This window comes from Narcine bancroftii, chromosome 7 (genome assembly GCF_036971445.1).
Source record: "Narcine bancroftii isolate sNarBan1 chromosome 7, sNarBan1.hap1, whole genome shotgun sequence".
Taxonomy (NCBI): domain Eukaryota; kingdom Metazoa; phylum Chordata; class Chondrichthyes; order Torpediniformes; family Narcinidae; genus Narcine; species Narcine bancroftii.
In genome coordinates, this window is record NC_091475.1 from 215,973,673 (window position 1) to 215,987,383 (window position 13,711).

A 13,711-nucleotide genomic window follows, 5' to 3' on the forward strand; every position below is an offset into this window, starting at 1 on the left:
AGGCACCTGTACCTTTTTCCTGATGGTAGCAGAGTGAAAAAGAGCATAGCCTGGGTGGTGGGGGTCTTTGAGGATAGAGGCTGCCTCATGTAGATGTCCTCGACAGTGTGGTCTGGAGTCCATGATATCGCAGGGCGAGTCAATGGCCCTCTGGAGCTTTTCCTTGTCCTGTGCGTAGGTACCTCGGTGCACATATTCAATGTGCAGAATATGGACTGGAGGCTGAAACACAAGACTTGATTTCATGAAGTCCTGATTCAGTGTTACACCCAAAGCTTCCATGGGCTGATGCCACTGTCACATCTGTTTGATGAGCTGTCATTTGTGTCTTCATTTTCAGATCGTCCCGGATTACAGGACCACACTCAGGTGGAGCACATTCAGGACAGGTTATCTGAGACTTTGCAGGCGTACATCCGCATCAAGCACCCAGCCCCGAGTAACCGGTTGCTGTACCCAAAGATGATCCAGAAACTAGCCGATCTCCGGAGTCTGAGTGAAGAGCACGCAAAACAATACAAATGTCTGTCCTTCAACCCTGTGCACACCATGCAACTTACACCACTTCTGCTAGAGGTCTTTAGCAATGACGAAGATAAGTGAATCACCTTTATTTCTGATGCGTTAAGTTCCCATGGGTAGCAGTCTCGGTGTACACTCACAGTATTTCCTTGGAAAATTGCATTTCCAGTGATCAAAGGTGGTGATAATTAAGCAATTTTGAATTATTAGTCCACTGGTTTAAAGAGAGAAGCCGTGAGGTTATATTTGCAGCAGTTGCCGCCCCCACAGGTGCTATACAGAGTAAAACCAAGGAAGCATAAGATCAGGGCGCGGGGTTGATGTCGCAATAAGGTCTGGGGTTCAAATCCCACGCTGTGTATAAGGAGTTTCTCTGTTCTTCCCCTGTCTGTTTGGGTTTTTTTCCCACGGGCTGCAGTTCCCTCCCACCGTTTGAAATGTACCAACGTTTGTAGGTCAACTGGGTGTAATCGGGCGGCTCGTGGGCTGAAGTGGCCTGTTACCGTGCTGTATGTCTAAATTTCTTAAAAATTTAGATTTCCCACCTCACAGATCTGTTTTTTTTTTAACTTGCAATGGTACAAGAGCAAGATGAAATATTTTTAAACAAAGTTAAATTTTATTTACAGTGCAGTAGAAGCTGATTCCGTCCATTTAATCCCTGCTGCCCAATTACACCTGGTTCCTAAAGCCCCTGTATGGTTTGAAGGGTAGGAGGGAACTGGAGGGCTTGGAGGAAACCCATGCAGATGAGGGAGAACAGACCAGTACAAATTCCTGACAGACAGTGCCGAATTCCAACCCTGGTCCGATCACTGGTGCTGTACCAGTGATGGGCTAACTGTGCCACCCCAGTTATGTAGTGAAAGGCAAAGGATGTGAGTTAAAACCTATTGGAAACGAGAATGCGCATGGCTCCACTTTACAATTAATGGAGAACCTCTTAAATTTTAAATAATTCTCTCTTGCTGGAATTTTGGAATGAGGGGGAAATACTGCAGTGACACCAGTCTGACCTGTCGGAGAGATTGTGGCCTTATTGTCTATATATTGCACAATATGCACTTGCTCTATATGTATACAAAACAGCTAGGTTTGTGTATAATTCACTGTTTATCCCACCCTGTCCATTAGCCAGAGTTCCTGTGCAACAGCAGGCATTATGCACTTATTCTCTGGAAGCAAGTAATGTCATTTCATGCTCAGGAAACCGCATTCCCTTCAGGTTTTATAGAAATAGAAATGTTTAAAGGTGTCTGTTTTGACCGTTGTGGTACATTTGCATTTATCAAGTACTGTACTGAATCTAGACTCGGGGAGTTGAACTTGTATAAGTAGGTGCCGTGGTGATCTGAATCTTGCTAATTTGCAAAAAACAATCTTTCCCAGTCATTCTCTCGAACTGGCTGCAGCTTATGTTGAAATCCTTCACTTGCTCTGAATTTTACTTTAGAAATCAATTCCAAAATGATGCTTACTGCCTTAATTATAGAAAAAGGGAATCTGAAATGAAATAGAAAATTGCACAGAACATAAGAACGATTTCAAGAGATTGCATTTACTTGGGTAAATGAGCAAGCAACACTTGACGAAGGGCTCAAGACCAAAACATCGGTTATGTATCTATCTTTGCTACATAAAGGAGTTTCTCCAGCCTTGTGTTCTTACTTCAACCGTAGTGCCTGCAGACTTTCATGTTTGACTTCTGTTTACTGCAAGATTCTGTGAAATCTTCGACCGATGCCTACCCTGAAGTTCTCCTTTGCTCTCTGAAGGGAGTTCTGTGGGATTCTCTCCCACTGTTCCCCGTCTGTAATCCCTGCTGCTCCAAGCTCTACGATCATGTCCTCACCCAGACTCGCTTCTCTACCTTAATGAAAGGTTCAAGACCAAAACGTCGGTTCTATATCTTCATCTTTGCTCTATAAAGGATACTATTTGACCTGCTGAATTTCTCCAGCATTGTGTTTTTACAAGCAGTACCTGTCAACTTGTCAGCAATTTTTGAAGCATTATTGAGGTAAAAATCTGAGTTGTATTAATGATTCTAATACACCAATGGAGAAATTATCATTTCTATTTGGGTGAATGCAGTTACTGGTACATACAATGGAACTGTACACCGTTCATGCAGAAGTATACCATGGGTAGAGTGTGTTTACGTGATTCAACACCTATTCGAGCTGACCGATGGGAACACTGGCTTCTTCATTTCTAAAGGAACACATTTTCTGATGAATTCTGGTGGCTGCATTACAACAGTCTCCTCGACATCGGAGAGACTGAGCACAGAATGGGAGATCACTTCGTTGAGCACCTTGGCTTTGTCCGCCGCAATAGTGTGGATCTCCCAGTAACCACCCACTTCATTTCTCTGTTTCATTCCTTTGCTGACTCCCATCCATGGTCTCATGCACTGCCAGACTGAGACTACCTGAAAATTAGAGGAACAATACTGGGCACCCTTCAACCAGATGGCATTAACATCGACTTCTCTGGCTTTCATTAGCTCCTCCCCTTGCATTTCTTCCCCTGTCGCCTTCCCCCAGCTCTATCTCTCCCTTCCCTGTGTCCTTTCCCACAGACATGATAAATCCTTTCCTTGTCCCTTATCGTATCCCTTTTGTTGGTCTGGATTCCTCCCCCAGCCGGCACTGTCTGAATTCTGAAACTTTTGGAGTTTTCCTGCTTCTGGCTCATTCTGCTTATTCCTTGAAAAAGGGCTCAGGCCCAAAACCTCGGCAAAATATCTTTGTCTCCTATGGACGCTAAAAAGACCAGTTGCATTCCTCCAGCATTTCAGTGTATTGTTACTACAAAAGATATTTGACTAGAATTCAGTCACACAATGAAAATAGTTTTCGTCTGGAATGAAATGCAGTCAATTATTCAATGCATTGAACCACTTCTGGATCATTTGCTGTAATTCAATTTGGCATATCCCGCTCTGAATCTCAAGTTAAATCAAGTTAGGGTAGGGTTACTGTCATCTGATTGTACAAGTACAACCTGATGAAACAGCGTTCTCTGGTTCTCGGTGCAAAACACGCAGGCACATTACCAGACATAACGCACAGACAAACAATGCATCTGCAGGACACATATTATATCCCTAAAAGTAAATAAATATATATTGATTTATACAAAAAGAGTCTCGGAGGGTCAGTGTGAGCAATTCCTTTTGTTGTTCAGCATTCTCACTGGCCGGGGGAAGAAGCTGTTCCTCAGCCTCGTGGTGCTGGCTCTGATCCTCCTGGATCTCTTCCCTGACAAGAGCTGCTCGAAGATGCTGTGTGTGGGGTGGAAGGGGTCCTCAATGATTTTGCACCCCCTCTTCAGACAATTCTGGTAGATCACATCAATAGGGGGGAGGGAGACTCCAGTAATCCTCTCGGCTGCTCTTATGGTCCTGTGGATTGATCTCCAATCCATTTCTCTGCAGGAACTGTCCCGCACTGTGATGCAGCTGACCAGGAAACTCTTGATAGAGCTGCTGTAGAAGGTTGACGTAATAGTGGCTGGAAGCCTTGTCCACTTCAGTCTTCTCAGGAAATGCAGTCGCTGCTGTGTCTGCCTGTCAAATGAGGCGATGTTGGGTGTCCACGATAGGCCACTTGTTAAGTGAAGGGCTTGCATCTCTGACAAGATTTCTGCATTGAGTCTTCTCTTTTTTCAACGTGTCACAATGTGATATCCAAATCCATTTCTAGATCCTTGCTTGTCCTCTCTGTACCCTAAATGCACCCCTTGGAGTAACATCCAACTTCTTTTAATTCAACAAAGGTGGTTTATTGAGTGATTTCAATAATGAGAGTTGTATAAAGGCCTCCAAACACTAGACAGGATGTGGCGGGTGAACTACAGAGAGAGACAGAGAAGGCGTGCAAAAAGGGCATTCTAGGTACACATAGCATAAAGAGGCTGATCAGCCTCACCATTCAATCATGAGCTGAACCACTCAGCCCCCCTGCCCGGCCTTCTCCCCATAATCATTAATACCCTGGCTAATCAAGAAACTATCGATCTCATGTATCTTCTATCCCAAAGTGAGGGTCCAAAGCCAGGTCAAAGGAAAGGTGGAAATCGGACTTGGGCACAACAATCCACGAGCGATGCTGGTCAGATCTGTGTGACAGCAGTTATTAATGCCAGGTACAGGTTGGGGCAATATCGTTCCCTGCAACTGTACCTTACACCACAAAAATTAATAAAACTAAACCAGAAATTTTGGAAATGTGCATTAGGTGTGGTGTGAAGATTGGAACACTTATTCATTCAACCTGACTGTGTACAAAGGTGAGATCCTTCTTGGAGAATCTGGGGGAAAAAAAAATTACAAAAATGGATTTTCCAAAGGATGTGGATTTGTACCTTCTGGAGAACATTTTGGATGTGAGTTATAAACTGTCCACAAAGCAAATTCAGCTTGTGACGGTCGCCTTGTCAGTAGCTAGGAAATGTATAGTGGTCACTCCCAAATAAATATTACACGACGGGATATGGAAATGCAGAGTTGCATTCCCCTGGAGAAAACCACGTACAATCTAGTGAAGAAGCAACACACTTTTGTTGGGTTGGGCAGCCTTATCTGCAACATGTCAGTACATCCCTGCAGATATAGTTACACCCCTTGCAAATAGAAGTACAAATCTGTACTAATAGTGATCAAGATAAATGAAGGGGTTGGGGCACAGCCAATGATCTCTTCTTTTGTGTCTTTTTCATTTTACTCTATGTTACTCTGAGTTTGTATTTGGTTCCTTTAAGGGTTGGTAACTCAATAGATTTTTGGTTCTTTATGTTTGTTTAACTTACATCATCTTTTCCTTGTGGTATTAGGGTACGAAAGGGAAGGGAGAGGGGTGGGCGGAGGGAGAATGAGTGTGATATATCATTGTTAAGAAAGATTCTATTGTTGTTTGTGTGAGTCTTGGAAAATCAAAAATAAAATATTCAAAAAAATCGGACTTAAATACACCCAATGACCTGGGCGCCACATCTCTGTTCTCAGCAGATGCCCTTCAATCCTGTTGTGCCCTCTTGTCCTAGACCAGTGGTTCTCAACCTTTTTCTTTCCATTCACATCCCACTTTAAGTAATCCATCTGCCATTGGTGCTTTGTGATTAGTAAGGGATTGCTTATGTGGGTGGGAAGAAAACGGTTGAAAACCCCTGTTTTAATCGTCCCTCATTGACTCGTTATGTGCACAGTTTTACAACTCCAAAGGAAATGGGCCAATGACAATTTTTCTCGCCAAATATTCAGTAACAATTGGGTCTAGAGCAGTGGTTCTCAGCCTTCCCTTCCCACTCACATCCCACCTTAAGCAATGCCTTACTCATCACAGAGCCCCGATGGCAGAGGGATTACTGAAAGTGGGATGTGAGTGGAAAGAGAAAGTTTGAGAACTACTGTCCAAGACTCTCCCACCTTTCTACATCTACTCTGTCCATATCTTTTAACAGTCAAAATGTTTCAACGAGATGAGGGTGGCGTGGTTCGCGTAGCAGATAGAGCAAAGCCAATACAGCACCAGCAATGGAGGTTTGAATCAACGCTTTCTATAAGGAGTTTGTACGTTCTCACCAGGTCACAACCTTCAAAAGGTATGGGGGTTGTAGGTTAATTGGGATATTTGGCCTGTTCCCGTGTTGTCCATCTAATGAAAATCAAATAGTCTGGCACAAAATGACAGTTCTTCCCACATCTCCTATTGTGAACTGGATTAATCATTCCAGCTATTATTCCCCCCTGATTTTTATATTACACCAATCCAGCCCCTGCCCCACCCGACTCTCACTGAAGATCCCACCTCAAGGCCAAGACTGCAGTCATCACAATCTCCAATTATCCTGATACTGATAGGGCTGTAGGTTAATTGGGTGTAAATTGAGCAGCATGGGCTCGTGAGCCGAAAGGAACCTCTTACCGAGCTGTATGTCCACATCAACCTCCACCACAGTTGGAACCCCACTGTTGGATTTACCTCGTGAACCAAACTTCAGTGCGAGATGCAAAGGAGACCTATGTGAGCCTGGCTGAGAATATACAAGTAAAACATAAGTATCTGCAGACACCGCGGTTGAAGTAAAAACACAGTGCTGGAGAAACTCAGCAGGTCAAACTGTGTCCTTTATAGAGCAAAGATAAAGATACAGAACCGATGTTTCGGTGAGCCCTTCGTCAATATATGGAAAAATGCTGGCAGGCACCTGAATTAAAAAGGTAAAGGGGGAGAGGGGTGGTCGAAAGGCAGGACGTGATGGGTGGAGAAGAGAGGGAAGGCCCAGCAGCAAGCAAGAAAAAGGCAAGAAAATACACCTTCAAAAATTACCTTCAAAAAGAAAACATGAGGTTTCTCTGGCAAATAATGTGAAAACCCCGAAGGGTTTCTACAAGTCTATTAAGAGTAAAAGGATAGCAAGGGACAAAATAGGTCCCCAGAGGATCAGAGTGGTTGTCTATGTGTGGAGCCTCACGTAATGGGGAGGATCTTAAACAGTTGTTTTGCATCAGTATTTATTCAGGAAATTGACAGAGTGTATAAGAAAGGAAGGGAAACAAACAGAAATGACAGAGAGCATATGAAGATTAAGGAAGTGGAGGTGCTTACTGCCTTACAGCGAATAAAGGTAGATAAAGTCCCCTGGCCGGATAGGATCTTCCGTCGGACTTTGAAGGAGACAAGTGTATAAATTGCAGGGGCACTGACAGATAGATTCAAAACATCCTTAGCATTGGGTGAGGTGCCAGAGGATTGGAGGGTAGCTCATGTTGTCCCATTGTTTAAAAAAGGCTCCAAAAATAAACTGGGTAACTATAGGCCAGTGAACATGACATCAGTAGCAGGTAAATTATTGGAAGGAGTTTTGAGAGCCAGGATTTCTAGTTATTTGGACAGTCATGGGCTGAGTAAGGACAGACAGCATGGCTTTGAGTGTGGTAAGTCGTGTTTAATGAATTTAATGAATCTTGTAGAGTTTTTCCAGGAAGTTACCAAGAAGGTAAGTGAAGGAATGGCTGTGGATGTTTTCTTCATAGACTTTAGTAAGGCTTTGACAAGGTCCTTCATGGGAGGACACTGGGTATTCATGGAGAGGTTGGAAACTGGATTTGTAATTGGCTGTGTGGGAGAAGACAGAGAGTGGTGGTGGATGGTTCTTCTCAGACTGGAGGCCTGAGACAAGTGCTGGGCCTCAGGGATCGGTCCTGAGACATTGTTGTTTGTTTTCTACATCAATGATCTGGATGATAATGTGGTGAATTAGATCAGCAAATTTGCTGATGACACAAAGATAGGAGGCGTTGTGGACAACGATGAAGATTTTCAAAGCTTGCAGAGGGATCTGGACCAACTGGGAGAATGCGCCAATAAATGGCAGATGGTGTTTAATGCAGAAAAATGTGAGGTGATGCATTTTGGAAGGGCAAACCAAGACAGGACATATACAATAAATGGTTGGCCACTGAGGAGTGCAGAGGAATTCTATACATTTTCCTTGCAGGTGGCGTCGCAGGTGGACAGGGTTTTAAAGAAAGCTTTTGGCATCTTAACCTTTATAAATCCAAGTATTGAGGATAGGTGTTGGGATGTTATGCTGAATTTGTTTAAGACATTGATGAAGCCAAATTTAGAGTATTGTGTACAGTTCTGGTCACCTAATTACAGGAAGGACATCGTAAGATTAAAAGAGTGCAGAGAAGATTTACTAGGATGTTGCCAGGTCTTCAGGAGTTGACTTACAGGGAAAGATTAAACAGGTTAGGGCTTTATTCTTTGGAGTGAAGAAGAATGAGGGAGATTTGATAGAAGTTTATGAGATTATGAGAGGTACAGACAGAGTGGATGCAAATAGGCTTTTCCCACTTAGATTGGGGGAGATAAATACGAGAGGTCATAGTTTTAGTCCGTAAGGGGAAAGGTTTTAGGGGATCATTAGAGGGAACTTTTTCACTCAGAGACTGGTGGGAGTGTGGAATGAGCTGCCATCTGATGTGGTAAATGTAGGCTTTAGGTTTTAGAATAAATTGGATAAATACATGGATGGAAGAGGTCTGGAGGGTCATGGAATGGGAGCAGGTCAGTGAGACTAGCGAAATAGTGGTCGACACAGGCTAGAGGGCCTGTTTTCTGTGCAGTAGAGTTCTATGGTTTATGGGGAGGAGGGGTGGCTGGGTGGAGAGGGAAGGTGTGGAGAGCTGACAGGGGGAAAGGAAGGGAGGGGGAAAGGAGAGCAGGTTAGCAGAAGCCAGAAACGTCGACGTTAATGCCATCTGGCTGGAGAGTGCCCAGACAGAAAATCGAGTGATGTTGCTCCAATTTACCGGTGGTCTTGATGGGACAGTACATGTGGCCATGGACAGACAGGTGAGTGTGGGACTGTGACACAGAACTGAAATGGTTGGCCACTGGGAGGTCCTTGTCACTGGTACGGACCAAGAAAATGTGCTCAGCGAAGCCTTTTATTGGATGCCTGCTGACATTTTTCCTTGATGAAGGGCTCAAGCCCGAAATGTCGGTTATGCATTTTTATCTTTGCTACATAAAGGACCTGCTTTGACCTGCTGAGTTTCTCCAACATCGTATTTTTACTGAGAATACACAACTACCTTTTCATCCAATGTGCATCATATCTGGAACCTGACAGTCTGGGTTGGGAGAAGTAAACTTATCAAATAGAAACAAGGAAAGTAAATTTGTAAATATACAGTTTTATCTTATTAAAAATAAAATCGTATATTTTCCATAGGCCTGTTATTATTGGAAAAATAAGATTAATGATATCAGAACAATTAATTTTATCCTCGATTCCAAGAGTATTAGTGGCTCTGTTTCTGAGTTCATAGAACATTACAGAATAGTACAGGCCCTTTGGCCCCTGATGATAATCCATATATACCTTTAAAAAAACCTAAACCTTCCCTACCCGTAACCCTCAATTTTTCTTCTATCCTTGTCTCTGTCTAAGGATCTCTAAAATGCCCTAATGTTCCAGCCTCCACCACCATCCCTGGCAAAGCATTCCAGACCCCCACAACTCGCTGTGTAAAAAAAATTACCCCGATGTTTCCCCTGAACTTACCTCCCTTCACTTTGTACATGTGTCCTCTGGTATTTACTGATCCTGCCCTGGGAAACGGGTGCTGGCCGTCCACCCTATTTATGCCTCATAATCTGGTCAACCTCTATCAAGTCTCCCCTCATCCTTCTACGCTCCAAAGAGAAAAGTCCCAGCTCAATGAGTTTTTGGGAAAGCATATTCTGTGAATGCATAATAAAATTAGGTTGCAGATGAATAGTATTGCATCAACTGTAGTTCCCTATTAAAATCAAATTGAGAGGGTAGAACAACAGGAAATGCATTCAACTTAATAAATGGTAAATTTCAGATTGTGTATTTAATGTGGTGAAGAGATTTCCCAGGATTGTGGAAGGCTAAAATTCGAAAACAGTTGCAATTTTTGTCGGGGATAATTTGAGTCTATTTTCAAGAATGGTTTGAAAAGAGTTGAAAGGCATTCCTTGGTTCGAAGTATCTTGTGATATATAAAACTGCAGAATCTTTTCCAATGCACCCACTTATTATTACTTGTTTCTTGGATTATCTTTTCCAAAATTTGGAACAATGTCTCCAGCATCACTCAAGGAATAATTTTCCAAGTGAACAATATTTAATTCACTTTATTTGCCTTTTGCTCACTTTTTTCCAAGTTTCCTTCTATCTAAAATTATCTCCCATGCCACATGAATGAAAAAATGTCTCTCGTAACCCAAAACTAGAATATAATTTTGTCTATGTGAATACTCACAAAGTCCAAAGTTCCTCTGTATCTTACACATACCAATGTGAGCATATTTGCTATATTTAACATCTGATGTGGAAAGATCTGTAACTAAGTGAAACACGAAAGTCTGCAGACACTGTAATTGTAGTAAAAACACACCAAAATGCTGGATGAACTCAGCCGGTCTTTTCAGCATCCATAGGATACAAAGATATATTGTCGATGTTTCAAGCCTGAGCCCTTCTTCAAGAAATAAGCAGAATGAACCTGTAACTAACCTCTAACTAAGAATAGGATGGATTGCTTTGTGTGTCTTCCATCTATCATGGCAGAAAGCTAGGTGCCAGTTCAAGAAACATTTTGGTTTTGTGCTATTACCTGAATTCCAGCAGCTGTTCATACTGGTGTAATGTTGAACATGCAGTGATCCATGTGAATACAGTACATTTCCCCATATCTGAAATTCCATTAACCAAAATGTTCCATTAACCAAACTTTTCTGTGGCGCCGACACATCATAAGTTGAAAAAAATGTATCACCCGACTTGCCCATATGGGGCTCAGATGCAACAGACCTCAGAACAAGCCAGGAAGACAGACGCTGAGCGGCTGGATGTCAGCTCAGAGAAACAAGCTGGAATCTCGAGCCATCAGTGAGTGACTGGAGGAAGTTCGCAGGTCGGGCAGCGCATGGGGAAAAATTAGGAGAATTTAGAATGTCGATTGTCCTCATTTCAGGTAACTCCCGTCCTTCTTTCCATTTCTTCTTTACCCTCTGCTGTACTTGGTTCTCTGCTCTCCCAGTATCAAGGAGAGCAGCCTCTCAGGCAGGAGTGGGGACATCAGCCTCTCAGGCAGGAGTGGGGACATCAGCCTCTCAGGCAGGAGCAGGTACCTCGGGCTCCCGGGCAGGAGCAGGGACCTCGGGCTCCCGGGCTGGAGTGGGGACCTCGGGCTCTCAGGCAGGAATGGGGACCTCGGGCTCCCGGGCAGGAGCAGGTACCTCGGGCTCTCAGGCAGGAGCAGGGACCTTGGGCTCCCAGGCAGGAGCGGGGACCATAGGCGGGACTGGCAGTGGTGGGGAAGTGTCGGGGATGGCGATGGCTGATGCTAGGGGCGCTGGACAGTGGCAACTCTCAGTCTGCCTTACAGCAGAGAAGGCTAAAGAATTTGATGCATGTTACATTCTAAATGTCCTGTTATGTAACAATAATGGAACCTTTACCTTGATCTTTCGACCTTTACTGTGCTGTTTGTGGGTTCTTTTTGTTTTTTAGGCTTTGTTCTGTTTACTAAAAAACCCAATAACCAATTACTGTCCGAGCTCTTTGGATATGGGGAAGCATACTGTACTTTGAATGATCACTAAATTTAACTGCAGTCACTGCCTTGTGCTTTGGAAGGGAAAGTTTCAGAACAGCATTTGGTCTGCACATCCTCTGATCTTTTTATTCATTCCATGCTCTGCCACAGACCAAACCAGTCTATTAGTTTTAATTTTTTTAAAATTCGGACATGCCCTTTCAGCCTACATGCCCGATCTGTCAATTACATCCAATTGACCTGCAACCCGCCCCCCCCCCCCCATACATTTTGAAGGAAGGGAGGAAACCGGAGCCCCCGGGGGAAACCCATGCAGACATGAGGAGAACGTACAAACTCCTTACAGATACCATGGGAATCGAACCCTGGTCCTGATCGCTGGTGCTGTAACAGCGTTGTAAACATGCCACACTAGAACTAATCCTTCAACCAGTTGAACTAAATCTAAAATACTCTGTGGCACCTGCAAAAAAAAAAGCAGGGTGCTTGCTCTCTGTGTTCTGGCCAAATATTATCTTTCAACTAATATTGCCAACCCATATTAGCCATCTATTTCCCTTATAGCTAGGCCACACCCACCTGGAAAATAAAGACTCATATGTTCGAATGCTGTTTATTGAATTCAGTTCCACATTCAACACAACCACACCTCTGTCCCTGATGAGGAAGTTGAGCCTGTTGGGTCTAAACACCTCCCTCTACAATTGGATTCTCGAATTCCTGACGGGGAGACTTCAGTCAGTCTGGATCAGTAACAGCACTTGCAAGTCCATCACACTGAGCACGGGGGCCCCCCAGGGCTGTGCGCTGGATTCCTCCCCTGGTGTTCCTTCTGACTCATGACTGTACAGCCAAACATGGCTCGAACTGCATCATCAAATTCACTGATGACATATCTGTGGGGGGGGGCCTGATCAATAACAATGAGGAGTCAGCTTACGGAGATTAGGTGCAGTCACTAACGGATGGCGCAGAGACAACAACCTGTATCTGAACGTTAATAAAGCAAAGAGATGGTTGTTGACTTCAGGAGGGCCCGGGGAGACCTCACTCCACTGATCATTGACGGCTCAACCATTGAGATCGTCAAGAGTATCAGGTTCCTTGGAGTGCATTTGGTGGCGAATCTCACCTGGTCCCAGAAAGCCCAGCAACGCCTTTACTTCCTGCGAAGCCTGGGGAAAGTCTATCTCCCACCCTCCATCCTCACTACATTCTACAGAGGATGTATCGAGAGTATCCTGTGTAACTGCATCACCGTCTGGTTTGGAAGCTGCACCTCCTTGGACCACAAGACCCTGCAGAGGAGAGTGAAGTCAGTGGGAAAGATCATTGGGGGTTCTCTTCCCACCATGACGAACGTCGACAACACTCAATGCAGGAGAAAGGCAATAAACATTGTGAAGGGGTCCACACAACCCTCATGTAAACTGTTCTCCCTTCTGCCTCCTGGTAGGAGGTACCGTAGCATTTTGGCCCTTATGCCCAGATTGGGCAACAGCTTTTACCCCCAAGAAATCAGGCTCCTGAATTCCAAGTACAGATGAGCGTAGTGCGCTGTGGACTTTCCATGTGCATGTCTTCATGCTTTAATATTTTAATGTGTTAACTGCTTTCCTAACTTATCTATGTAAATATTCTCCATAGTCCTGAAGAAACGCTATTTCATCCTACCGAGCAAGCATGGGATGAATGATAAATAATATTGACGACTTGATTCTATTGTTTTTTTTAATTGAACTTCATTGCTGCATTTGTCTATGTAGCAACAGTGATTATTGTTCAAAATCTGATTGGCTGTGGGGTGCGTTTTTGGAGATTTTGCTGCATAACCTTCCATTATGCATTGAACCAAAGCCAGGTCTGGGGAGTTTTTGGAGAGGGAATGAGCCATCAGGTTGGCAGGGAATTGGGACCAGGGCAAATAGGTGAGAAAGATAAGATTGGAGTAAAAACACACAGAAATGCTGGGTGAACTCAGTCGGTCTTTTCAGCATCCATAGGAGACAAAGATATATTGTCAATGTTTCAGGCCTGAGCCTTTCTTCAAGGAATAAGCAGAATGATCCAGAAGCTGGA

At 43.9% G+C, this 13,711-nt stretch overlaps 1 protein-coding gene across 5 annotated transcripts in view; it reads left to right on the forward strand.

The window, feature by feature from the left end:
- Positions 1 to 13,349, forward strand: part of LOC138739718 (vitamin D3 receptor-like) — a 334,532-nt gene extending 321,183 nt beyond the window's left edge. For all 5 annotated transcript variants that reach the window (XM_069892319.1, XM_069892320.1, XM_069892321.1 and 2 more), the window contains one exon: positions 341 to 13,349. In XM_069892319.1, coding sequence (XP_069748420.1) covers positions 341 to 603 — 263 coding nt within the window. In that variant the 3' untranslated portion in view covers positions 604 to 13,349. The remainder of the gene's footprint in view (positions 1 to 340) is intronic.
- The last annotated feature ends 362 nt before the right edge of the window (positions 13,350 to 13,711 follow it).